Below are 26,625 nucleotides of genomic sequence, written 5' to 3'. Positions count from 1 at the left end.
GATGTTGGAAACCTGGAAAGAGACTTGGAGGAGCTGACTGCTCTGGCAAGACAGCCACACTCCTACTGAGAGCTGGACTGCAGGGGACAAGGGGGCTGTGCCACCCTGCTCTGACCACCAACACCTATACCCACTCCCTGGTATCCCACATTGACACCCACCCTCTGTACACCTCCCCAGCACTGACCTGACCCCACAGCCTTGGGCAGCTCTGATTTCCACCTCATTTCTCTTCCATGAGAAACATTCTCTCTGGGCACAGCAGTTTCCTCTGACCATCTTCCCCCAGAGCTCTCCCGCCCCACTGTCCTGGTTTCAGCTGCAGTAGAGTTCATTTTCTTCCCAGTGGCTGGTACAGTGCTGTATTTTAAACTCAGGGTGAGAGTATTCTTGATCACACACTGATCTCTCAGCAGCCAATTGCTGCTAGGAGACAGGCTGGTCACAGATCACTGGCTGCTGAGCAACTGGGTATTGGGCATCATTTGTCTGTTTTGGGGTTTATGACTCCCTCCTTTTGGTGTCTCCCTTTCCATTACAAATATTATTAAATATTACCGTATTTTATTTTATTTCCATTATTGAACTTTCCGTATCTCAACCCACACGTTTTACCTTTTCTTCTGATTCTCCTCCCCATCCCACCAGGGTGGAGGGGGAGGCCAGTGGCTGCATGGTGCTTAGTTGCCATCTGGGGTTAAACCACAACAACCACCACTCACCCGCCCCAGCAGCATCATCTCCAGGCACCTCTATAGATACCCTTACCCCACTCCAGACCCCATCACCACATTCCCCCCAGCACCCCCATCGCCCGCTCATCTCCCTGCACCCCCAGTTGTGATGGGTCCTGAGATCGTTCAGCTTTCAAGGAATGGGGCACACCTACCCTGTCCCCTTGCCCCTGGAGACTGCACTGCAGCTGGATCTTCACCCCTTCATGTGCACCACCTTCCCTGTGCCTGTGAGATGTCTGCTTGCCCTGTTCCTGGCAGCAGTTCAGAGTCCACAGGCAGCCTTTGGACAACAGCACTTTTAAATAGTTGCTCTGAATTAATTTTACAAGTCACAGCAATGCAGGAATGTACAGACATTTACAGGACATTGTACAGGCAGTTTCTGTCATATATTAGTGCTCTTGCTATATACATATAGTACAGCCTGCAGGAGCCTCTGCATGGGCAGAGACACCCATGCCCACGCACAGGGCACCCCAAAATGGAGCTGCTGCCCGGGGGCTGCTGGTTCACATGGGCTCCTTCACCCAAAGGCTTAATCAGCGCTTGGCCCTGAGCCTTCCTGGTCCTGTCAGGGAGTGGCACCATCCTGGGCAGACACATTACGCCCTTGCTTTGCTCATCCCAGTCTCTTTTAGAGGGTTTGTGGGACAGAGACCCCACTGGTGCTCCAGAAGGAGCGGGTGCAGCCCCACTGCAGCCCCTGCAGGTGCTTCCAGCCCCTGCTCCTCCTGCCTCAGTGGCAGCCACAGCTCCCAGCCACCATGTCATCATACTGCTTGAGGACCACATTCTCGTCATCATCAAAGTAGAGGAGGTTGATGGAGTAGAGCTTGTCAGGCACACAGCAGGGGCTGCTGACACCCTCGCTCAGCTTCAGGGCGTTGATGATGGACTGCACTGTGGCGTGGTTCGTTGGCCGCATGTTCTCGCCCAGAGGGAAGGGGCAGGAGCCTTTGCAGTGGAAGGCGTTGTACCCCCGTGGTGAGATGATCCAGCCAGACCAGCCAATCTCCTCGAAGTCCACGGACAAGGGATGCCTCCGGCAGGGCTGGAGCCGGTCCAGCGAGCGTGTACTGCGTGGCCTGCCCAGCTTGGGCACCAGCATCTTGGCAGGGAGATCGGGAGCCTGAGGCTTTAAATCTGTCAGAAAGGAGCATCCGATGTCATTGGCCACTGCGTGAGCCTGGGTGGTGGAAGAAGATACTGCAGCCCCCCCCAGCCACCCCTCCCCACAGGTTTTGTCTGCCACCCTCCGGTCACAGCCTGTCACCAGCCCAGACAGAGCCACCAGGAGATGACTGCCTCAGTCTTACGGCCAAACTCAAATCCAGCTTCACATCTGCAAGCAGGCAACACCCCTGAGTGGGCTACACCAGAAAGGAGAGAGCCTCTCCCACCAGCCAGGGAAGGAGTTTTGGATTTGAGGAGCCCACATGGGGGGAGCACCTCCCGAGAAAGGGATGTTGGCACCAAGGGAGTCATGCCAGGCATGTGGGACCCACCTGGGAAGCCAGCTGTGGGCAGCGATGCTCCGCGGCGCCCATCGTCCGTGAAAAGGACCAACATGGGCTTCTTGCTCTCATGGTGGCCCCGGCCAGATGCAAACTGCAGTGGTGGGGGGTCGAGTGGGCTCCCCCTCAGGCCCTGGACTGTCACCAGCAAACCCTGGTTACTGCTTTCATCTTCAGTCCAGTCGCGAACCTGGGGAACCAAACCAGTGTCACCATGGACCGGGACAGGCACTGCACCGGTGTCCCCACAGGCAGGTCCCAGGCCAGCAGCAGGACATGGTGAACCGGGACCCCTTGAGGCCACACTCTGTGTGCCATGGGAAGGGATTTCTCCGGGGCTGCAGCACAGGGGACACTGTGGCAGGAGCCAGCACTAGCACACCCTGCAGAGCAGTGACAAGTTCGGGGAAGGATGAAGCAGCCCCGGGGCTCTAGGCAGGACTACTTCCTCCCCCTCTGAGAGGATGTATTCCCCCCTGGTCACTGCAGTGACTGCAGACAGGAAACTACACTGGGGCCTGAAAAGTGAAAACAGAGGAAAGGTGACTCACAGCTGGCGTGATGGCAAAGACCTCCCAGCCCGAGGTTTGCAGTGAGACAAGCCGTGCTGCCAGCAGCTTCTTCCCTCCAGGGGTGTCTGGCTTGTCCTTCTCCAGCACCTGGTACACACTGACCTGGGGAAGGCAAAAGGTGGTCACCCCGGCATATTCTGCCTGAGGGATTGACCCTGGACAGAGGGGTGGGGGAGACGAGGAGTTGTAACAACCTTGGTGTGCTTTTGCTGATGTTTGCAGAAGCCAGAAGGATATTTAAGAACCTGCCACAGCTAAATCATCATGATTCTCTGTGAAACATTTGTTCATGTGATCCTAGAGCCAGGCTGTGTTACCACTGCAGTGTACCAGTGGCACCCCTGGGCACAGGCTGGGGGACAGCCCCATCCCCGTCCCCATCTCTGTCCCCGTCCCCGTCCCCGTCCCCGTCCCCGTCCCCGTCCCTCTCCTCACCTGGCAGAAGTGGTGCCTTTTGGGCCCATCTGTGACCCTCGGCCAGAGGCGGAAGAGGTGCAGCTCTGCCGTCAGGATCTTCTCGTTCTTGGCCACGCTGGAGAGGACGAACAGGAACCGCATCTCCTCGCTGTGAGCTGGAGAGAAGGACGTGCTGAGGAGAGCACAACCAGGGGCAGCACCGCCACCAGCCACGCTCAGGCCCTCCCCACAGACGCATCCCAGCACCACGGGGACGACCCCTGCCCTTACTTTTTTCCAGGAAGCTGCGGACGGTGTTGCCCTCCAGGATGTCAGGGTTCTTGGTGACACCATCCGCATTGGCGACAGTGTTGAATAGGTCCACCATGTACTGGGGCGGCTGCTTGAAGTGAGTTGGAGGGGCTGGCGGGTCTTCCATGCCAAAGACTTCCAGGAGTTTTTTCAGCGCCTCAGCCCTCCGACTCGCCACGCTGGCTGGGCTCGGGCATGCCGTCTTGGCCAGGGCCAGCAGCAGCAGGACAGCCCGCAGCATGGCTCTGTGCTCGCTGTCCCTGCCCAGCTCCCCCGGCCTCCCTGGTGCTGCATTTATAACTCACTGGAAAGCTGGACTGGAGTGAAATATGCACAGGAGCAATCAGGAGGGTAAAGAGAGCTAATTGCCATGCTAACAAGGTGAGAAGCCCGGCTCCCGGGCCCCCTGCATCAATTAGCCCCAGTACACAAGCGGGAGGCAGGACGGCTCACCAGGCACTCCAAGGGCTGGCCGGGGAAACGGCGGTCTGGGACCACCAGCCACTTGCCAGGGCTTTGGCTGAGCTGCATTTGCTCTCCGTAGGAGACTAACTGGATTTTAATGATGGCACTAATGGGACAAATCGGAGGACCTTTGTGTGGAGGAATGCAGCCCATCAAGATGAGCATCCCCTGCCCGGGCCGGTCCTGCCGCAGCGGCTCGGGCTGCCCTCTCTCGCAGCCGCTGCTGAGAGCGAGGGTCGTGGCGGGGGCTCAGTGTCACCTTGGTGTCCCCACACCATGTCCCTGTCAGTGTGCAGGGTGGGGTGCCCAGGTCCCCTCTCTCGGTGGGGGCAGCCCAGGCTGTGCGTCCCGCCAGGGAACCGAGGCCACGGGGCAGAGCAGGTTCCAGCAGAGCTCTCGGCGGCGCTGCGGCTCCGGGCTGTGGGGTCACACAGCAGCAGCAGCAGCAGAACCCTAAGCCAGCTTCCTTTTTTTTTTTTTTTTTTTTTTTTTTTTTTCCTTTTTTTTTTTTTTTTTAATAATGCTATTGGCTTCCGGGGAATTAAAAGGCATTTGCTGCTAATTCCTGAATACTTGAACTTTACGAAATATCCGTGTAGTGGGATAAAAGCCAATTCTTTAGGTCTTATTCCCCAATCACACAGAGAAACCAAGCTGGTGCAGGTGGACATGACACGCTGTACAGCTGCCATGGGAATGAACGGAAAAAATTAGCATTAATTAACCAATTCATCAACCGGCTGAAGCCCTGCTAGGACCACCTGATGGGAAACAAGGTGAAGGCTAACGTCCAGCGGTGCCCACAGTTTATTCCAACCCAGAGGGCTGTTAATTATGCAGAACAGGCACGGCGGCACCGACTGGCTGGAGTTAATGACCAGAGGAAACTATCTGTACCGCCGAGATCCTTTCCCTCCTCTCCGCAGCTCACCAGCAGCACGTCTCACAGGATATCTAGGGGTGCCTGCAGAGGAGACAGCTCTGCCCCGACATGCTCAGCCCCCGGTTCCCTTTCCTGTCTCCGGCTCCAGAGTTTGCAACCGGGAGCAGCCAACTCGTGCACCCCCAGCCCGTGCCAGACGGCTGCATCCTCCTGGGATGCTGGATGCGGAGGGGGCGTGGAGCTGCACAGCAGAGCCTCAAGGACCTGCAAATTGCCCACGATGTTTATTTCACAAGCTGCAAAACATTTTGTAGAGGTTCATTTATACCCGCTGGTTAAAGTAGGGTATTTTATTCCAAAAAAATCTTCTCTCATTTACATATCCTACAGACAGTCTGGCGGGGTCTCCGGGAGCCCCACCCGCAGCTTCCAGCCCAGCTACCCCCGGCACTCCCGGACAGCAGCGACGGTGCGGACCTGGTCCCGGCGGCTCCAGAAGCTGTGCCTGTCAGAGCCGTGAGGGGCACAGCGTCTCGGGGCAGCTTGGGCCCAAACCAGGCATTCCTCTCGGTCTTGTAACTCCGTGCAGTTAGAGAAAAAACAGCACAGCCCCAGTGCATCCCCAGCACAGCCCCAGTGCATCCCCAGTGCATCCCCAGTCCACCACCGGCCCCCCACGTCCTGGACCTTCTGTTCACACTCAGGAAAATGGTAGATGCTCTGGAGTAGGATGGGGGAGAAGGGAGGCAGCTTTTTTCCTACAGCATCTATTCCTTACTCCTGGAGTAACTCCACCTGTTACCTCCCCCTGGCTAAGCAGAGCAGGTCTTTCTTCCCGCACGGTTTGATTTGCTTCCCTTTGCATGCAAAGAGTCCCAGAAAGGTTTGGGTTGGAAGGGACCTTAAAGCCCTTAAAGCCCATCTCATCCCAACTCCTGGGATGGGCAGGGACACCTTCCACTATCCCATGGTGCTCCCAGCCCTGCCCAACCTGGCCTTGGACACTGCCAGGGATCCAGGGATGTACTGACAGTGCATCAGCTGCTCTGGGCACCCTGTGCCAGGGCCTGCCCACCCTGCCAGGGAACAATTCCTAATTCCCAAGATCCCATCCAGCCCTGCCCTCTGGCAGTGGGAGCCATGCCCTGTGTGCTGTCCCTGCAGGCCTTGTCCCCAGTCCCTCTGCAGCTCTCCTGGAGCCCCTTCAGGCCCTGCCAGGGGCTCTGAGCTCTCCCTGGAGCCTTCTCCTCTGCAGGTGAGCAGCCCCAGCTCTGCCAGCCTGGCTCCAGAGCAGAGGGGCTCCAGCCCTTGCAGCATCTCCGGGGCCTCCTCTGACTCCAACTTGCCCATGTCCTTCCTGTGCTGGGGACACATATTTTTATGTCTACAAGCAACACATAGTCCTGCCCCTTCAGCCTGAAACACCTGCCTGGACCTACACTGCTCCAGCAACCCCCTGCTCTTCTTGCCCACAATTTTGCCAGCAGGTGAGGGACACAAGAGGCACATTCCAGGCTGCAGAAGCCACTGTCAGGATCTGTGTCGGCTGTCCTGGGACACCACAGGCTCTGTAGCCACCTGCCCAATTCAGCCCCATCGCGGCAGGTCCAGCTCCCCCCCCGGCACAGCACAGCGTGGTGGGTGAGCTGGGGGTGCTCCCCAAACCCTGCTCCGTGTTCCCCCACCCAGGAGCCGCAGATGCGTTGGGTGAGAGGACCGGGGGAAGCTCCCACCTGGCCGGGGGTGCAGATGTGCGGGAGGAAAGCGGATGGAGCCCGGCAGCTGTGCTTACCTAAGCAAGCACGGATCCCCCGAGGAGCAGCTGCCCAAGCACCTTCCCACATCGATTTCCTGAAAAGATTTGCAAAACAAAAGCACAAAAACCCCCTGCAGCACCTCAGCAGGGACACCTCAGGACCCTCCACCCTCCCTCCAGCCTCAGGCTCTGCATCCATCCCCAAAGAAGGGCAGCAGCAAGGCACAGCTGGCAAGAAGTATTTTGGGGGCATAGCAGTGGTTTTTGAGTCAGAAACCCCTGTGCACAAAGGTATACTCAACTAGACAGTCGGGTCTGTGTTAAACTGAAGACATACATAACAACGAAATATTTTTAAAATAAATATCACTGTTCCTTAATTACTTTTTTAAAGAAATCCTCACTCCAAAGAAAAAGCCTTTATTATCCTCACTCCAAAGAAAAAGCATTTATCCCTTTATGGCCCTGATACATGCACGAATTAGTGGCAGCAAAATACATTTTATGGCACAAGAGAATACAAATGTGAGGTTTTTTCCACTCTAGTTTGATGCTAGTGTGAAGCTGCCAATGTTAGAGCATCCACTTAGCAGCTCAAACCCCACATGAGGGCCCAGCTGAGCCCACCAGAGAGGAGCCAAACCCCAGGAAACCCACCTTGAGCTGTTCCTCCCTGTGTCCTGCAGAGCCCTGGACAATTTCATAGTATTCCACCTGGGAGACACAATAGCATTTTTCCTTCATTTTGCAGTTCTCCAGTGTCTGAACCACCTCCCCACCATGTAGGTTTTTGACCAGAGCAGTGCTGAATTTTGTGGGCACACAGAAAAGTCCATCTGCAAGGAAACAAGATGGAAAATTAACCTGGAGCTGCACCCGAGTTTCCTGTGGCAGCAGCACAGACCACCCAGCTTTAGGCATCCAGCACCCACTGGGTGCCAAAAGGCTGTTCTCTGTGTCAGGGTCCCAGCTGGGAGTTCAGGGCTCATTCCATCACCAGCCCAGGGCTTTAGTGGTAGGTTTTGTTCCTCCATGCTAGTTTCAGACGATGAGAAAAGGGAGGTTATTGTGGATGCAAGTTGTGACTGCTGTGCCTGACCCTGTGAAAGCCTCAGTTCTGGGGAGTGAGCACGTGTTATCTCTGAGAAAAACTCTATTTGAACACAAAATTTTGATGGCAGCACTTTTCTCAGAGCCACATTCTCACACCAGGGATGGGGGAAATGTGATTTAGCATTAACTCATTCAGCATTTCCCTCTGGATTTGCCAGGGACTGTGCCCTGAATGGGCTTCTCAGATGCGGGAGCCAGTGTTAGGGGCTCTCCTGGAGATACATTCCCCAGGCACCTCCACAGGTTTGCTCTGAATGGGCTCCCCACAGGAGCACCAGGTGTGGCATCTGCCACTGTGGGTGGGGTGGGGAAAGGGAAGGGAAGGGAAGGGAAGGGAAGGGAAGGGAAGGGAAGGGAAGGGAAGGGAAGGGAAGGGAAGGGAAGGCCCCAGTTCTGGGGTGTGGGATAAAGGAAGGCTGGTACCAGAGGGCTGAAAGGGGGAGGTGGACAATGACCCCAGCTCTGGGGGTGCAGAACAAAATCCTGCTTTGCCTTTTCTTTCCCTATTCCAGCTTTAACTCAACGAAAAATTCCCAGGGCACAAAGCAGTTCTGTCTGGATTTGACATTCCCGGTTTGGTTGCAGACAGCTGGGGGAGGAGGGGGTTCTGGGTGGACAGGACACATCAACAGCCACATCCCTGCTGCTGTGTCACTTCCACACCAGGACATGCTACCGTGGCAGGTCCTGATGGCCCAGGCAGGGGCTCAGCAACTGGAGAGAAGGGACAAAGGTCCTCCACCTGTAACATCTCCTTGGAAGGGCAGAGGCCCAGACTCTCCTGCATGGCTCAGCCTGAGCTGATGTTCCGTGCAGAAAGAAACTACCTTGTTTCTGTGCTAAATCTCCTGCCTTTTCTCCCTTCACCAAGTAAATTAGGGTTAAAAATCTGCATTGCATCAGCTAAGGAGGGGGAGAAGGATGGCTGAGCTGATGGCCAAGTGGGTTTGGGCTCTATCTAGGACCTGCCCTGCCCCAGCCCTTGGGTGTACATCCTTCAGAGTTTGTTTGGCTCCTGGTTTCCTACGGGTTTTCAGAGTTTCCTGCCCCCTCCCAACTACTTCAGCAGCTGCTGGAGGACATTTCTTTGTTCCAGGATGGAGCTGTTTCCAGGGGAAGGAAAAGTGATTTCTGAAAGCAAGTATCTCTAAAGTGCCTTAAGGGTGGGACACAAAATGACAATGGATTTCTGGACGTCAGTGATTCTGGGTGAGATTTTAACGTCCTCCTCCAGCCCCGTCCCCCTCCAGCCCCCCCCCCCCCCCCGGCCCCATTCCTCTGATGATTCCAAATTTTTACTACGACACTGAAAGTATCAGGCCGACTTTATGCGGGAATTTGCAGAAGGAAATTCGCTGGCGGCGAGTCCACATTTGCCAGCCCTGGGCTACTGCTGTGACTGAGATTCTCCCTCCCCACTCCATTAATTCCCCTCCCCGGGGCAACAGAATTGTCCATCACCTTCCACTAACACATCTCGGCAGTAAATGCTGATTCTCCCAGCTCTGGAAGAAAGCACTTCTCGCCGCCTAATTGTTTTTCCACTTGCGGCTGGATAAGCAGCAGATGCTGCAGCTGCGCGGCCCTCCCGGCGCTGAGCCGGCCCCAGGCAGAGCCCTCGGGGCTCCGCCGCCCCTGCCCGGCCCCTCCAGCTCCCGGGATCGTGGAAGGAATTCCCGGGCCCCGCGCTGCTCTCTGCGCTCGCTTCAGCGCTCCCGCGGTCTCTGTCCCTCTCTAGCGGCGGTGCGACAGCCCTGCCGCAGCAGCTGCCGGCAGGTTTGAACGGATTGGCTTTTAGAAATGCCAAAAAATTACATCAGCAAATTCCAGGACGATGGAATTTGTCAAACAGTTGTGGCAAATCATTTCAACACCACTTTCAATTCTGGTAAAATCAGTTCATCTCCACTGACGTGTCTTTAGTTGTCTTATGAGTGAACTGAGGAGACAGCTCACCAGTTCACAATGAATGAGTTCAGCTTTGTCTCAGTGGGAGGTTTTGACCCATTCCATCATCTGGAATGATTTCGTTTGGAGTTTCCATTTCCAAGTGATTTTTGAACCAGCAGCGTAGTTCAGTGGTACTAAAACGGCATTTTAGAGTGTCAGTAAGGAAATGAATTTTCCAGTGCTCTGTTTCCAGCAGGGCTTTTATCATCAGGCTGGTTTCCTTGCTTAGATTGGGAGGGTTGGAGCAGAGACCCCCGAGGTCCCTCCCAGCCTGGGTTACTCTGATTCCATGCTCTCTGGCTAGAGGACATTTCCCTGTAGATGAGGTGGCTGTATCCCCACCCTTACTCACGAACACAGCAGAGAATTATCACTGTGCTTGCAGACCTGTGTGGTAAAGGCCCAGCAACAGGAAACTCAACCCCAAAACACAATCCCAATACTACCAAAGGCAGAGGCTCTGCTCAGCAGACTGCATACCCTGAGCTGGGACATTGGTGCTGGTCACACAACAGGGCTTGCTCCCATATTGCCAGAGGGAGGGAGGGAGCAAGGGAGGAAGAGGAGCTCTCCCGGCACTGTAGGTTGGGTCAGAGCATTTCCCCATGTTAATTGTGACCTCCCAAGGAGTCTGGAAAGGTTTTCAGGGCCAGGAGCCAAAGCCATCCCTCAGGGCAGGTGCTGCAGCGGCAGACCTCTACCACCCCCACCTCCCTCAGGCCTCCGAGGAGCAGGAGCCACTCAGGGCTCTCACCTGCAGCACAGGACAGGGCCAGGGGACACACCCACATAAAAACACTGCTTGCACACCTTTTATGACAAGTTGACCAGCCTGGTTGACCCAGGAAAGGCAGTTGATGTAATCTTTTTGAATTTCAGTAAAGTTTTTGATACCGTCTCTCCCAGGATCCTTCTGGACAAACTGTCCATCCCAGAGACGGATAAACACATCATGGGATGGGTGAGCAACAGGCTCATGGGTCAGGCACGAAGGGTGACAGTGACTGCAGTGACATCAGGCTGGCACTAGTGACCAGTGCGGCTCTGCAGGGCTCCATCCTCAGCCGTGTGCTCTTCAACAGCTTCATAAATGTCTTGGATGCAGGACTGGAAGGGACACTGAGCATGTTCACCGACAATGCAAAACTGGAAGTAGCTGCTGACTCCCTCAAAGGCAGGGAGACACCACAGAGAGACCTCAGGAAATCAGAGGGCTAGATAATCACCAACCATATGCAGTTCAACAAGGGAAAATGCCAGACCCTGCAACTGGGATGGGGCAGCCCTGGATGCAGGGACAGACTGGCAATGAGAGGCTGGAGAGCAGAGCCGTGGGAAGGGCCCTGGGGGTCCTGGTCAGTGGCAGGTTGGATCTGAGTCACTGCTGTGTCCTGGCAGCCCAAAGGGCCACCCTGTCCTGGGGGACACCAGGCCCAGGGAGGGATTGTCCCACCCTGCTCTGCCCTGGGGCAGCCTCACCTCCAGTGCTGGGGGCACTTTGGGCACCCCAAGATCACAAGGACCCAAAGCTGTTGGAGAGTGCCCAAAGGAGAGCAACAGAGATGGTGAAGGGCTTGAAGGGAAGCCATTTGAGGAGCAGCTGAGGGCACTTGGTCTGTTTAGCCTGCAGGAGATTGCAGAGAGACCTCATTGCAGTTACACCTTCCTTGCGAGGGGAAGAGGGGCAGACACTGATCTCTCCTCTGTGGTTACAGAGACAGGACCTGAGGGAATGGACTGAAGTCATATTGGAGAGGTTGGGGCTGGGTATTAGAAAAAGGTTCTTCCTCCAGATGGTGGTCAGGCACTGCAACAGTGAATGGTCACAGCACAAACCTGACAGAGCTCCAGGAGCACTTGGACAATGCTCTGGGGCACATGATGTGACTCTTGGGGAGGGCTCCGTGCTGGGCAGGGAGTTGGGCTTGATGATCTTTGCGGGTCCCCTCCAACTCAGCATATTCTGTGATTCTGTGATTATATTTTCATCATTATTTATTCTTCTCTAGTTGGTGTCTCTGGAGCTGACAAGCTGTCACTGCTTGTAACAGCTCTTAATTAGGATAATTTTATCATTCCTACTGTACACAAGAAGGCAGCATTTGGCAAACACTAAAGGTTAAATTTGTACAAGTGCTGCTCTCATGCACTGAAAAATCCTAAGAAACCTCAGAGAGTAAAGCTGTTGTGTCCTTACAGCCACTGCAAAGGGAACAGGGCCCACAGACTGCTCCTGAAGGCCACAGACTTTTTTCTGATGAACAAATTGAGCTACTTTCTATTTCATCTGCTTTCCCTACTTTTACAGGGCAGCTCATTGTTTACTTACTGATAGCACTTGTAACACCAATCCTGGGAAGCAAAAGCCTGCAGCTGCCCTGAACTTATGCAGCAATAAACAGGGAATTCAAACACAGGATCAACCATGGTGTAGCTCAGGCCCAGGGAACTGAGCTCCTTTGTTCAAAGGAACAGACCCAGGGGGGCAGGCTACTCATCAATTCCTGTGCTACAAAAGATGTTTAGTGTTGGATTATCTGGGCAACAGGTCCCCAGCACATTTCTGTCCTGAATCCCCCAAGGGAAAAGTCACTTGGAAAACTTCAGCACAAAAAAACAGCCAAGGGATGGGCAAGAGTGAGTATGGAAGCATCAAGAATCTTGGTTTCTGGAGGGTGAAGGGGAACTCAGAGGAGCTGTGTCTGTCCCATCCCTGGCAGTGTTCCAGGCCAGGTTGGACAGAGCTTGGAGCAACCGAGGATAGTGGAGGGTATCCCTGCCTGTGACAGGGGTGGAACAAGATGAGCTTTAAGGTCCCTTCCAATCCAAACAACTCCATGATTCTGTGAACTCACTGTGCCCAACATGGAGGAAATGGCTCTGCCTCCTGCAGCGGCCCCTCTCTGCAAAGATTCCCATACTCCTCCACTCTGCTGACAGCTCCTGCACCTGCAGTCACAAACCACCAAGCCCAGCATTACCCCAGCTACAATTCCCCACCTTTGGTGCCTGAGCTGGGATGAGGCACTGAGTGCCCAGCACAGCTCCAGCTGCTCCCTACCCTGAACTAAATGGCTCCAGCACAAAGAAGGGATTTTGTTACAGATGGACACGACACATCTGACCCTGGCCAGGTGGGCTGAACACCCTGTTTAGTTACTCCAGGAAAACACTCTGGCACCGTTTCTCTCCCTGTTTATCTGCTCTCTTTATTTCTACCTTACTGCAGACCTGGCTGAAAGGAGTCCCCTCCCACAGCACAGAGGAGCTCAGGGGCACTAAACCCCCCAGACTCCTGCACAGCAGCTTCTTCTGACACAAACCCCACACTGCCTGGCAAGTGCAGACACCCCTCCGTGCTGTTCACTGTGGAAAGCACACACCAAGCACAGCAGCATCCTATGTGAGCAGAGCCCACCAGAGCCCCACACCCCCTGCTCTCCCAGTCAGAGGCCAAAGCAGTGCCAAGGCCAAGCAGGGAAAAGGAACTTACTGGCAAAGATGGGAGCCTGCAAGAGCCCTGCGAGGAAGACCACAGCTCGTGGGTCCTGCAGTGCTGCACCCTGGGAAGCACAGGAAAGTCTCCAGCACCTCTGACTCCTACACCCGCCCTCCCTGGCAGGCGAGAAGGTGAAGAGCTCCGAGCCAAAGAGGCTCACATATCCTGGCAAACGTCCCAGCTGTGATCTGAACAAACACCTCGGCAGCCTGGGAAATCTGCACGTCTCCCACACGATCAGGCTTGGATCAGGCTCTTCCCAAATTTCTAACTGTTTCTTGAGAGCCACTGGATTTGCTGGCAGCCTGGGGAAGCTCCCTTGAGGGGTCCTGGTTCTTATCACCACTTGCAAACTAATTTAAGTTTGTGGTGGCTGGGAGCCACTCTCAAGTACTCTCATCTGAAAGAACATGCATCCTTCATCCTCCTTCATCCCATTCAATGGTTTTTCTGGGGACAACCCACTTCAAGTGGAGTCAAAGCTGGCACTTGGACAATGTTGGGAACACAGCAGGACATGTCACAGCAGTGATGGCAGCATGTCCCCCACAGCCACACAGTTCTGCTGTTAACTCCAGGTAGGAAAGCACTATTTAAAGTGGAAAAGCTCCAGTGACCAGAGTGCTGGCAGCAGCAGAGGCAGCTCTGCTGCCCATGTGCTGCCAGGGCCTCTCAGACAGGGCTGGTGGCAGCAGCATTCCTGAACACAGGATGGACTCAGCTCCTCATCACGAACTCAGGGTCTCTGCACCAATTCCTCTGGGGCACAGGGCAGGGAACAGATCCACAGGGCAAGGAACAGGTCCCAGGGAAAACGTTTTGCCAGATTCAGGAGTGAGAGCACACAAGAGAACAGTGATGGCAGCATGGACACTCCCCTGGCATTCAAAATGAGGTTCAGGGGGTTGGGTTGGGGTTTATTCCTACAATTACTTACAAGTGCAACAGTCACAGACTCTTAGAAAAGCTGCACAGCCCCTGGACCAAGCCAAACTCCCCTGGAGCTCATCCCCAGCTCCTGGAGCACAGCTGGGTTTCTCTGGAATGAATGCCTTGAGAAAACAATTAGCAAAACCAAAATGCTAGAGAAGGCATCCTATCAAAACTACACTACTTCCCACCAGGCTACAGGAACTCCAGCCCAGAGCAGGAATCAGCACAACTGTTCAACAGCAAGAACAACAACAACACTTTAATTGTGTTAGAGACAAACATATTAACAAAATCCACATTTCCATTAAAAAAGTTCCTTGTGCCTGGGCACCTGAGCCAAGCCACTCTCTTTTCACAGCTCCATGATGCTGCAGAGTATCCAGAGAGGCTGGGACTGCTACTGGGAGTAACTGCTGTGTAACCTGGCCAGAGCAGAGAGCTGCACGGCAGCCACGTGGGAAGGGACATACAAAACAGTTATGAAAAAATATGCATTTTAAATAAAGAACTTACAACAACTTCAACTTTATACAAAATGGTTGCCATGTCTCAATTTCAGTGTCTCAATTCTAGGAATTATTTTTGAACTCTCAGCATCCTGTTTTCCATATCACACCACCTCTGCAGTCTCTCCAGAGACTCTGTCTCTGTCCAGCTCAGTCCAAAGTACCTGAAAATGAAAAAACACATTATAGTCTCAAGAATCAGAAGTGCAGTTTTGTGGACAAATAAATCTTGTTTACAAACTGGCAACAGAAAATGCAGTAACTTTAATCAAATCACACATGAATAAAACCAAATCTAGCAAAAAAAACCCCAAACTACTGCACATGCCTCAGGGTCCAGCTGAGCCATTTCAGTGCTTAGAGGGGCCCTGCAAGCCACACTAGGAATTACTGAGGATGTGGAAACAGAGAGCTTTGCAAATGATTCAGTTCTTTCTCTCCTAAGTAGGTTATTATGCAAAATACTGAAATCAAGTAGAAACCCACCTTCCAAAAAGGCAAATTCATCAATAGCTTCAATGGCATTATCTGAAAAGCAAATGGAGAACAATTAAAATAGATAAACCAGCTCCATATTTGCATCTGTTTCAAACTACAGCATTTGAAACTACATCAGAGCACAATGACCAATTTCAAAGAGATTCACTTGTTTTGGAGATGGTGTGTGAAATTATTAGTGTACTCTTTGGTAGAAGTTTTTCTCTCCCATCTTCAGGGAAAGAAAAAATAAATCCGTAATTACTTCAGCACCTCCAGACAGGTGGAAAAATCCCCCCTCAGAGCAACCCTTTGCTAAGAACAGCACAGAACATGCTCCCATACCCAGGTCTTTTCTTTGCAGGGTTTTCCTTTTTCCTTGCTGGGCATACACATAAGCATCTTTGGCTATGGTTTCAACAAACAGCTCCTACAAGGCAAAACAGGACAGGTTCACACAGGAGATGAGAGAAAGAATATCCTGAGGAAAAAGAAAGGTCCTACAAGGCTTCAGGATTAGATCAGAATCTTCATCCTAACATTAGCCGTTGCTGGTAAACAGGTCTGAAAATACCAAAGGAAATGGCTGGACAGTGATGCACAGGACAAGCAGTGAGGGTGAAAGCTGGGAACGTAAGTTCCTCAAAACCCACATTCTCTGGGAGACCCCCTCCACACCAGAGGCTCCCAGAGCACCTTCTGAAGGGGGGAAGGTGTCCTGTGCTCAGGAGATGAATCATGAAATCCTTCAGGTGGAGAAATACCTCTAGGATCATTGTGTCCAACCATCAGCAAAGCACCACCTCCACGTTCACCACCATCCCACGTCCCGAAGCGCTACATTTTTTCAACAGTTCCAGGGATGGTGACTGCACCGGGGAGCCTGTGCCAGAGCTTGACAACTCTCTCCATGAAGGAATTTTCTCAATATCCTAAACCTCCCCTGGCGCAGCCTGAATGCATGTCCTCTTGTTCTGTGCCTTCCAGCTCGGGGGAATGAGCGACTCCCGCCCGGCCCCCGCGGCTGCCCCTCCTCTCGGGGAGCTGCGCAGAGCCCGAGCGGCCCCCTGAGCCTGCCCAGCTCCCTCTGCAGCCCCTGCAGCTCCGGACCCTTCCCCAGCTCGGGCCGGCCGCAACCGCCCCGTGGGTTCGTGAGAGAAGGAAAAACCTCCCGGGCGAGACCGAGCAGCATCCCCGCAGCGTCCCGGGCCCAGGAGCCCCGGGGGCCGCCTCTCACCGTGGCCCGCGCCAGCACGAACACGGCCTCCTGGCTGGCCAGGGTGACGTCCGGGTCCGCCTTCACCAGCGCCTTCACCCGCGCCAGCGGCAGCCGGGCCAGGCGGGCCGGACCCGGGCCCTGCGGCCCCACGGCCGCCGCCTCCTCCCCGGGCGCCGCCGGCTCCGCGGGCCCCGGGCCCGGCACGGCCGCCGCCGCTGCCATCCGCCCCAGCGCTGCGCCTGCGCGGGGCCGCGGGGCCGAGCGCGGCCTCGCTGCGTCCCCGGCCGGGCCCCGCCAGGCGGGCAGCCCCGAGCACGGCCCCTCCTCCCCTTCCGGCCGCCAAACGCAGCCGCCGTCGTCCCCTCCATCCCATCCCCCCCAAACACGCCCTCATCCTCCCCTTCACCGTGTCCCATGACACAGCCCCCATAGCCCCATCCCGCTCCTCCCCACAGATGGCCCTCAGTGCCGCCCTGCCACCCCCCGTGCCGCAGCACGGCTCTCGGGCCTCCCTCTCCGCACACACGGGGACGTGCCCTCCCCGTTGCAGCGGCAGGAGCAGCGGGGCAGCTGGGAGGTGGCCGTCACTGCTGTCTGCCTGTCCTGTGCCCCAGAGTCAGCTCCCCGCGGGTCCCCTGTGGGACCCCCCAGCACCCCCTCTCGCTCCCATCTCCAGCTGGGGGGATCAAGCCCTTCAATGCCCCCCAGGGCACCCACCACCCTCCACAGGACCCCCAGGACCACCTCCCTTGGCCAACCGGTGCCTGCCCCAGCCTTCTGCATGTCCTCAAACTCTGTCTTATCCTTAAATCATCTGCAGGCAGGAACCATCTCAGGCACTGCTGGTGGGACACTGTCCCAAAGGGCTGCAGGGATGCACAGATCCTGGAGCAGGGACACCAGCACCAACCAGCAGACCAGAGCACCCCTGCCAGGGCGCCAGACCATTTCTGCCTCAGAGGGAGTAAACAGCAACACCAGGACAGTTAGACACTGTGACGGCCAAACACAGCACCCTGTGGTGCACACCTTCCCAGAGGAATGAAGCTTTTCAGTGGAGCTCATGAGCTGCGGGGGTGTCTTGTCCTTGGGCAGGTCCCGACAGGTCCCTTGGATGGAAGCCCACGGCCGACCTTCCGCCCAAGCCCGGATAGTATCAACGCCTCACCAGTAAATGACGAGCAGGGGGGCTTCTTTGCTTGCCTAGTCCGGAGGAGTTTATTTCAGGAAAGGAATAGAAGGGAGCAGGGGCACAACTCTCCCGAAGGGCAGCAGAGGCAAAAAAGCGTCGACCTTGGGGGGGGTCCGGGTATATATTCAAGGGGGGTAAAGGCGGAATTTGAGGAGGAGTTAAGGCAGGTTGACAGGGCACGGACCAACGGGAAGGAGGGTAGGGAGTGGTTCAGGGCAGGGGACTAATGGGGAACAGAGGACAACAGAACCTTCTAGAACGAAGGAGTGGGGAGCGGGTGAGTGGCACACTGATTGACAGGTGGGGACTGTCTTATACACACACCTCCTCCCAAGGCATCCCCGATGCCTCTCTCAGCCCACCTCCCACACTCATGTACCGCATGAAGAGCCTAATTCCAGGAAGCCACAGGCCCTCACCCAGCTTTTCTGTGCTCCTGCAGAGCTCAGCTGTGCACCCTCTGCACCTCCCCACCCTGCAAGTCCTGTGCAGCTTTGAGACCTGACCTGCAGAGGAATCCTGGGCCAGCATTGGACAAGGACATTGCCCACCCTCCGGTCCCATCCACTCACATCCCGCAGTCAGTTCCCAAAACTGGGGCTCTACTTTATGGCCAGCAGGACGTGGTGGGCTGCAAGTGTCAAACAGCAGCAGAGCCAAACTAGCAGTGTACCAAGAGCTGCTCCTCCTCCTCTTTCTCCTCCTCCTTGTGCGGTCTCACCAGGTCTCATCAGGCAAAAGCAACTTCCTGGCATTGCACACAGCTCCTCACCAGCTGTTAGGAAAGAACTGCTGGTTCCAAGGGAGGGTGCCTCAGAGAGGCTTGTCCAGAATGCTTTGGGTGGTCTTCAGCAAGGAGGTGAGCACACAGGAAAGCATCCACTGATGGAAGATGGTGAGTAAAAACCAGACCTGGGCTATAGTGGACATGGGGAGGGGACACTGGGAGCCATACGTCCTGGTTGGAAGGGTTTGGGGATGTCCTTGTGAGGGGTTGGATCTGGCCAACAACCCCACTCCTCCTGAAAGGCAAAGTTCTTCTGTACATCTGAGCTGGATGGAGTTTCAAAGGTCTCTGACCAGTTTCTGGGCTTGGAGGTAGGGCTGCTGGGTGAACTTAGGCTGAATATAAACATCTGTGAAAGGAGGAGGCCACACTCCCACTGAGTCCAGGAGAGCCCCCACCAGCACAAAATGGATTGGAAACCCTGGAAGTCATCACAGTGATGGCAGTGCTGTACATCCAAGGGCTCTGAGCAAGGCCCAGCTCATGGAACAGGCCCAAAAACGATCATTACAAACCACCGGATCATTCAGGTGTCAAAAATCCCAACGGCATGTTTGGGAATCTGGAAAACATTGCTTTTTCCACTAATTTGAGTGAAAGCCCCAGTGCTGGTATACAGGAAATGGCACATTCGTGCTGCTTCAGCACTACTATACCAAGTACTGCGTTTGAGGGTTTACCAGGAAAACTGGGGTGGAACTTGCACTTTTGTAAGTCTGTATATATACATTTGATCAGTTATGTCTAAAAATATTGCATCAGTTTCTCTCCATATCAGCCTTTCCCTTTTGTGAGAATGAAAATTATGCAATCACAAACCCAAACTGAAATCCCAGAAGGATAAAAACTCCAAAATCAAAGCGTACAGCTCCAGCAAAGCAGCTGGCTCTGCTGCAAAGGGACACTGTGGTCTGGGGACAGGGGCATGGGAGAAAGATGGGGAGGGTAAGGTGATCCCTCCCCTCTCACAAGGTCCATCGGAGAAGATTTGGAAAAATGTAGCACCATCCCGTGTCTTTGTTTCCTACCTCCAACCTGGCGGTCTTCTTGCAAGAGCCATTCACAGCCTCCTCCTGACTGCATTTCTCTGGAGGCTCTAGAGAAAGGTGAATTTTGGTCACTGAGGAAGCTAAAGGCAGCTCTGTGCTGGAGCAGATGTGTCCTGGTTCGTGTGTGCACAGTATGAACCACACAGGAAAGACACATGTCAGAAAAGTAGGACAGTCTGCTGCCTCTTGGCCTTGTTTTTTCTGCACGCAGGCTTTGGTGGGATGAGTCACAGCAGTGCCATCCCCGCTTTTCCTCCAGGGAGGGATGCAATGGCCCTGTGCAGTCTCCCCCACCAACTCATCATGGAAAATGGGACCAGGGCAGGGCAGGCTGCTCCCATCTGATCCCTGGGAATCTCTGGATCTCAGATTCTGCCCTCAGGAACTTTGCTACTACCACCCAGTCCCGTGGTATTGTTGTCATCGGGAGGGGAAGGGTTAACAGCACCTTCTCGGTGGAGCCAGAGTGTCCGATTACAAGGGGGTTGTGCTCGGGGTCTAAGCCAAGGTTTGAGGGGTGTTTCCCATCTCGTGACTCACTAGAGGACCACCAGACACACTCCTGTGAGTGTGCAGCAAACCTTTTTGTGTTCAGCCTTGGCTGCGAATCCATCGGCTCCATCCAGGTCCTGGTTCTTCAGCCAGCATCAGAGGTCACCAATTATAGCATTGGAGAGTGCCCCTGAGGTGAGGAATGATTGGCACCTGACTCCATTGATTAAGAATGCAGAACAATTGCTTTATTAAAACTATATTATGTTATATTATACTATACTATAATAAAGAGATAATTTACTATGAAGAATACTAAAGAAAAACCCATGACTGACTGTAGAAAGTCAGGACACAGCTTTGAGTGATTGGCCAAGGAAACAAAACAATCCTCAGCAGAATCCAATTGACAAATCCCTTCAGGTAAACAATCTTCCTAACACATTCCACATGTGTAAAAACAACAGTAGCAGCCAGCAGAGATAAGAATTGTTTTTTCTTCTTCTCTCTGTGCTTCTTCAGGAAAAAAACCCTGAGAGAGAGAATTATCTCTCTCTCTGTGTGTGTTCAGAGAATGTGAATGCCACACAGTCCCTCTGATTTGATGGTCCTTGGTAGTGGACAGAGGGTAGATCAGACCAAAAGACTCCATGAAAGGTCTCCTGGATGCCCTCGTGGTGGGGTAACCTAGTCCTAGTTTGGTGCAGCCCCACGTTGTTTACTCAGATATATTCAGGACCTTTTTGAGCAAAGACCTTGTTTTGTGGAGAAGACTTGGTGTGAGAGCATGTTGAAGGAATACCACATTCGCCAGGGGGAATTTTGACTCATTTTCCTCCATGGTGTTTCAACTGGAACTGTTTTTCTTAATGGTTGCAGATGCCTCTGGAGGGGAGAGATGCTGTGGTGAGGCACCTTCGGGCAAAGTTCCAACAGAACAGGAAAGAACCTCCCAAAGTGGGTGGCTGGCCAGAGAGTCCCCCTGCAGCCTCTCATGGACCAGAGCCAGGACAGACTTCTGCCATGGCCTCCAAGGGTGATCCTCCTCAGGAGGCCCCCTGGAGCAGGAGGGACTGCAGCAGGGCCTCTCCACCTCACAGTACAGGTCAGAGTTTGGGACAGCATTCACCTCATTCTGCCTGCGAGAGCCCGGCACGAATGGTGTGTCGCAAGAAGGGGACAGCTCCGGTTGCCAGCTTCCACCCGGTGCCTGCAAGGCCAGGAGGAGAAGCGTTGAACAAGAAGGTGGAAGCCAGCGCTGATCTTCCCCACAGGAAGCCAGCCCAGCAGACACGGCCACCTGCCAAAGACAAGGGGGTTCCAGTTGTTGTTGCCAAAGGTGCAGCTGCTGCAGCCTCCCTGCTTGCTGTGGGAAGCCCCCAAGGGATGGAGCACCCACCTCTGCTCCGGAGGAAGCCTTTGCCACACGTCAGGGCACTGGGAGTGAAGCCAGGCAAGCCCCCGCGCCCTCCTGATGTGGATTTGGCAAAGTTCAGAGCAGCTGCACATCCTGGGATGTCCGTCTGTCCTGCCACAGAACCACCAAGGAGTGCTCAGCTGGGTATGGCCAGGCATAGGAAAGTCCCTCAGGAAAGGGCACTGCTCATTCAGGAAGGAAAATCTCCCAGTTAGAGCCTGCAGCTCTTGGGAGATGGAAATACTGGGAAGGCTTATGGAGGGTGGAGGTTTTTATTACCAAAGAGGCTTTTACAGGCAATAGCATGAGGATGAGAATGAGAGAGAAGGGGGGCAGGTGAAGAAACAAAGTGCCCTGTCCCTGGCTGGGCACAAGTTTCTGTCTCTGGAGTCTTTGTAGGAAGTAAGGTTGGAGTAAGTAGCATGAGAGATATTGCCAAATTCGAGTGAGCCCAAGATGGCTGGGGACTGGAGCACATGGAGAAAGAAAGGCTGAGACCCAGGCTTGTTCAGCTGGGAGGAGTGGGAAGAAGGGGAGATCTCACTGCCCACAGCTACCTAACAGGGAGAAAATGGGGCCAGACTCTTCCCAGAGGTGCCCAAGGGCCGGCCTGGGGGTGATGGGCATGAGCAGTCGGGGAGGTGTCAGTCAGACACTGCCCCACCACGCTCCATAGTGGCCATCCAGAGCCAGGCTGCTGTGGTGGTTTCTCACAGTTGCTGTTCTGCTAATCCGCACTGCAGGTGATGAAAGCTGTTTCAAATACCATTTCTTGTTCAGTTTCTCCAACCATGAGAGTAGACTTCCCTTCCTTTCCTTAAGAGAACTGAAAAATCAAGCTGGTCTGTGTTATAATTAAAAGGTGTTATCAGAGCTGGCCATGCTGTTGTGCTGGGAGATTGTCACATGACTGGCTACCAGTATTTATTTGTCTCGTGGGCCCTGAGGCAAGCTGCAACATCTCGAATCACACCTTGCCTTGATTTGATAATTTTTGTTAATTTTTAGGGCAATCTTATGATTTTTAGGGCCAAGTATCTGATTGTGTATTACTTGGTACCATAAACCAGCAGAGATTTGATGTTGTACTCAGGTCTTTGTGCCCATTTTTGGTTGGTCTGGTTCACCAGGCTGGAGACAGGGCTTGTGATACAAGTAGGGGCTTGTTGGTCATGCTGGCAATCCTAAAAGGGGCAGCAGTGTGTTCTGACTGATGATGCTCTTGAGCACGTGGAGGTATCCAGGACTTCCCCTGACTCTGGTACATATCTGAAATTTAGGAGTTTTCCACATTCATACCTGTTTTGGCCTCTTTCCCTCTTGTTCCATCATTTCTCCAGGAAGAAAGTAACATTAGAAATACACAAACAGGAAAATACATATTCAGGGTCCTCAGTGAGGAACCTGATGAGCTGTGCACCGGTGTGCTGGAAGAAAATCCCTGGATGGGCTATGGAGTAAAACCTCCTTGCTCTATCAAGACATGTAGTCAGTTTTATCTCCCCACCTCCTCCTGCACTAAATCCAGCCCAGAGTGGCTCTGAACTCAGGGTGGCTGATAGAGCTGAGGACAAAACATGAAATAATCCCTCCCTGCTCCCTCCTGTTCTGTTGTTTGTCACAGGTCACCTGCAACCAGGCTGTGCTGCATCAGTGCCTGCACGGTTCCCACTGCAGGATGCTCCGAGTGGCACGGGGTAAGGACTGAGGCAGCACTGCTGTTCCAGGCTGTGCCAACCCACTGGGAAGGGACAGCAAGAGGATGTTTGGGTTTTCCTGCCTGCTGCTGGAGCCCAGGGTGTGGAAGCAGCTCCCACAGTGTGAAGTATGGCCATCCTTTGGGGCCGTGTTACCTCACTGTGGCCATTGCACCCTGGTGCCCGTCCACATCCAGCTGTGTGAGGAGCTGCTGGCACAGGGCACGGAGTTTCTGTCCAGCTCTAGCCCAGAGCCAGGCCAGTCAGTGGCCAGCCCACCCTCCTCCTGGCAGCCCCGATTCTGCCCTCAGCCCCCATCACCTCCTAAGTGTGCTCTGCCTCGCCACAGGGATGAAGATGAGATATATGATGATGTTGAGCCTGTTGAGCTGGCCAGGAGAAGCCCAGGCCTTCTGCTGCCTTCTGTGTCCCAGCTGCCAGTGCGTCCCTGTCCCAGAGGAGGTGAGTACAGGGGGGCTTGGATGCTGTTTGGGGTGAGACCTGCAGCTCCGAGAGCTGCCGTGCCCCAGTGAGCCCCCAGTGGGCAGCGGCAGGGCCTGTGCTAAGCCTGCTGCTCCCCCACATAGGAGGGCAGTGGGTTCCTCTTGTAAATGGGCACAGGAAGCCCTGATGCCCCCACACTTGGAGGCAAACTCAGGATTTGGTCGCAGGAGGAGAGAGCTCTTGCTGCTTTTTGTGTCCTGTTTCAGCAGGTGTTTACACCTCACAGCAGCCTCATGGCAGCACCTCTCCTGGGGTTTGGTTTTACAGGTGGAACTGCTGGCCGAGCCTCTAACAGGGTTACCTTGCTGGCAGCTACACAGAGGTAATGGGGCTTTTTTACTCTTTCTAAGGGTCCCAAAATGGCCAGGGCTCCTTGCTGCTCTGACAAAGTTGCTGCTTTAATGGTCTCTGCTGGGCTCACAATAAGAAGGTCTGTGGTGAAGAGCACAAGCTGCAGGCTGTACACCTTGGCCCGAGAGCCTCCACAGCCCCAGGGCTGGTGCAAGGAAATGCAATGGGGAGCAGCCAGCAGGGAGAAGGGGATGGGAGGGAGCAGAACATGGGGTGGGGTCATCTGAACCTTCCCATGGCTTTCAATGGCTGCAGAGAATCCCAGGTCTCCCAGAAGATGAAGACCATGACACTCAAGGCATGCAAGAAGGAAGAGAAGATGGACAGGGAGTTTCAGAAGAAATTCAAGGTGAGCAGCAGCAAGTGATCACTTTTCCCTTTGAGCTTCTTCTCCCCTTCTGGGAAGAATGCAGTGCAATGGCAGAAAGGAACTGTGCTACTCAGGGACCAGTGATACCCAGATCACACCCTGCCTTGTTCCCCCAGGTCGCACCTGCCCCATTTCCCCAGATCAGACCAGTCCCACAGACCATTTGGCCAGAGAGGAACCGGTTCTTTTTCAAGGAGAGAGAGCGGTCAGACCTGCCTGACTCAGCTCCCCATGGGCACTGCTGTTTGTGTTTCAGTTCAAAGGCAGCATCAGTGTCCTGACTCAGATGATGGTCGACCCTGCAGCGACAGAGAAGAGGGGCAGAGTGAAGAACCTGCCACTGAGACCGGGAGAAATCCTTGATGTCATTCAGTTTACAAATCAGGAGCAAATCCTCTGCCGGAACAGCCAGAGGAGGTGTAAGTCTGGAGGGGGATGGGGCTCGCCCGCAGCAGGGAGCACAGCACAGTTTTGGGAAGAAGCTTCTTCGTGCAAACATCCCCTGACAGACCTCCTCCACCTTTTAGACAGATCTGATAGGTACCCTGCTACCCTGAGAAGGTTCCCACTTTTCTCTGCACAAATGTTCTGCTCTTCTTTCCACTCAGCAGCAGCATTTCTGCTGTGAGCTGGGCTTGTCCTGTCCCTCTGCTGAAAGCTTTTGCAGTCCTCGAAGCCTCCAGGTGGAATGGGCTGCAGATCCCTCAGGCAGAGGGGAAGGGATCAGGCTCTTCCCTGCCAGCTGCCATTCAGCCTGGCAGGCTCCTTCCTGACACTGCCCAGAGCAGGTTCCTCCTAAGGGTCCAGCTGGGCTGCCCAGAGCTGGATTCCTCCTTGTCCCAGCTCTTTCTAGGAATGTGAGGTGTTGCTAAACCCTGGGCAGGGGCAGGTGCTGGGGTGATTCCTGCTCATGCCCTGGTTCCCAGCACAGCCTGACATGTTTTTCTTCACTCTGTTGCAGATGGCTATGTGCCCCGGGCCGTGATGCTGCCTCTGTGAGTACCCTTTCCCAGCCCCTTCATCTCCACTCCATGAGCTACAACAACTGCTCCATGAGTGGCCAGTACCACAGTCCTGGCTGACAGCTCAATACCCAGCTCAGGCTGTGACCATAAGCCTAACACCAGCAGGTTCCCCTGGGGTGGAATCTGCCATTTCTGGTGTCAGGAGAGATTCTGTCACTGGGACGCTGGAAGCACTCCCCAGGCTGTGGTCCCTTGTGTGGGACCTGCCCAGACACTTGCTCAGAGGCTGCTGCTGGGACAGGATGAGGGTGCAGCAGCCCCTCTGCAGACCTGGGTCTGCAGCTCCTGGCAGCCTGGGATGAGGCCACCATCCTGAGAGGGACCAGAGTCATCTTAACCTCACTCCAGATGGTCCCAGCCATGCAGAGAGCACTGCACTGGGAAGGGGAAACAGGGCTGCAGGTGGACACCAGAGTCCACAGACAGGTCAGGAGGAGCTGAGACAGACACGGCAGCAGGAGCTGGCCCTTGCCTCGGGGTTAGGAGGTGGTGGAACACTGGACACCACAGTGCCCACAGCACCCCGTCTTTGTCCTTGCAGGGACACTGACATCTATGATGACGTTGAGATTTATGGTAGGTGCACAGAACTGCTGCCATACCCCTTCACTGGCCATGGTTACCACCACACCAAGCACCAGGATTCCCCTCCTCCTGACCCTTTGCTATTTTGCTGCCTTCTCTCTCTCTCTTCCCTCTGTGTAATTCCTCTTCCTCTACCTGAGGTATCTGTTACTTATTCACAGTTCCCTAAAAGTCTTCATGTTCCTCTGTTCCCTATTATTTGGACTTCTCTGCACCCTCTTCTCAGCTTGCTCCCTCCACTTGCTCCCAGCCCCAGGGCCCCTTCCATGTCCTTTGAGGTGTCCCTGATCCCCCAGACAGCTCAGACTTCCCTTTCCCAAGCAGTTGTTCTCTCCTGACATGCCAACACCACCCCCTGGCTGGCAGTTGGCTCTGAAGATGGAACTGAATAGAGACAACTGTATTTCAGCTCTGCTCACAAGCACACACTTTACCTAATTCTGGCAGGCTGAGCCAAGCATGCAGAGGCCGAAGGCACAAGACAGCACCACAGAGACCTCCCCAAGGGCTGAAACACGAGCAGCACCAGACACCAGGCTCCTTTTGTGAGGGAGCTCTGCTTCCTCTGAGACAAACTGCAAAACCACCTTGTCCTTGCCAGAACAGAACAGCAGCGTGGCTGCTCAGCACGTGGGGCTGCACAGATCCTGTCCCATGGGGCAGGGGGCCCCAGATCCTCAAGTCACACTATCACTGTAGCTCTGTTTTGTCTGTGTAAAATATGCTTCAAGAGGGTTTTATGGCCTTTTTTTTTTTTTTTTCGGGGGGGGGGGGTGGGGTGGGGAGAGAGGGGTAAAATCAGGCCCATAAAGCTTTTAATATTT

The 26,625-nt window shown here is 54.3% G+C and overlaps 3 protein-coding genes across 7 annotated transcripts; 1 reads left to right on the top strand and 2 right to left on the bottom strand.

Moving 5' to 3' along the window:
* Positions 1–14,782, bottom strand: LOC119712491 (bone morphogenetic protein 2-like). Its single transcript, XM_038163786.1, has 8 exons — positions 14,644–14,782; positions 7,293–7,471; positions 6,672–6,730; positions 3,511–3,848; positions 3,259–3,395; positions 2,803–2,925; positions 2,243–2,441; positions 1–1,880 (listed from the first exon to the last, which is right to left on the bottom strand). Exons 4-8 carry the CDS (start codon positions 3,770–3,772, stop codon positions 1,474–1,476), a joined length of 1,128 nt encoding a protein of 375 aa, XP_038019714.1. The 5' UTR covers positions 3,773–3,848; positions 6,672–6,730; positions 7,293–7,471; positions 14,644–14,782; the 3' UTR covers positions 1–1,473.
* POLE4 (DNA polymerase epsilon 4, accessory subunit) lies at positions 14,363–16,651 on the bottom strand. The gene is made up of 4 exons (XM_038163789.1): positions 16,351–16,651; positions 15,459–15,543; positions 15,123–15,164; positions 14,363–14,800 (listed from the first exon to the last, which is right to left on the bottom strand). Exons 1-4 carry the CDS (start codon positions 16,552–16,554, stop codon positions 14,787–14,789), a joined length of 345 nt encoding a protein of 114 aa, XP_038019717.1. The 5' UTR covers positions 16,555–16,651; the 3' UTR covers positions 14,363–14,786.
* Positions 16,652–18,152: 1,501 nt separating this feature from the next.
* Positions 18,153–26,530, top strand: PRAM1 (PML-RARA regulated adaptor molecule 1). Of its 5 annotated transcripts, XM_038164167.1 has the most exons (10): positions 18,157–18,419; positions 20,732–21,413; positions 22,894–22,966; positions 23,316–23,428; positions 23,738–23,792; positions 24,077–24,170; positions 24,448–24,610; positions 25,153–25,186; positions 25,758–25,792; positions 26,249–26,386. In XM_038164167.1, the coding sequence occupies exons 1-10, from the start codon at positions 18,417–18,419 to the stop codon at positions 26,251–26,253; spliced, it is 1,257 nt and encodes a 418-aa protein (XP_038020095.1). In that variant the 5' UTR covers positions 18,157–18,416; the 3' UTR covers positions 26,254–26,386. The 5 variants fall into 5 exon arrangements, with proteins under 5 accessions (XP_038020092.1, XP_038020093.1, XP_038020094.1 ...); XM_038164164.1 differs by lacking the exon at positions 26,249–26,386 and having other exon boundaries at positions 18,153–18,419; positions 25,758–26,240; XM_038164165.1 differs by lacking the exon at positions 25,758–25,792 and having other exon boundaries at positions 18,155–18,419; positions 26,249–26,530.
* The last annotated feature ends 95 nt before the right edge of the window (positions 26,531–26,625 follow it).

Source organism: Motacilla alba, chromosome 28 (genome assembly GCF_015832195.1).
Source record: "Motacilla alba alba isolate MOTALB_02 chromosome 28, Motacilla_alba_V1.0_pri, whole genome shotgun sequence".
NCBI classification, from domain to species: domain Eukaryota; kingdom Metazoa; phylum Chordata; class Aves; order Passeriformes; family Motacillidae; genus Motacilla; species Motacilla alba.
Note: the sequence above shows the minus strand (reverse complement) of the source record. Positions and strands in the feature narration are given on the sequence as shown.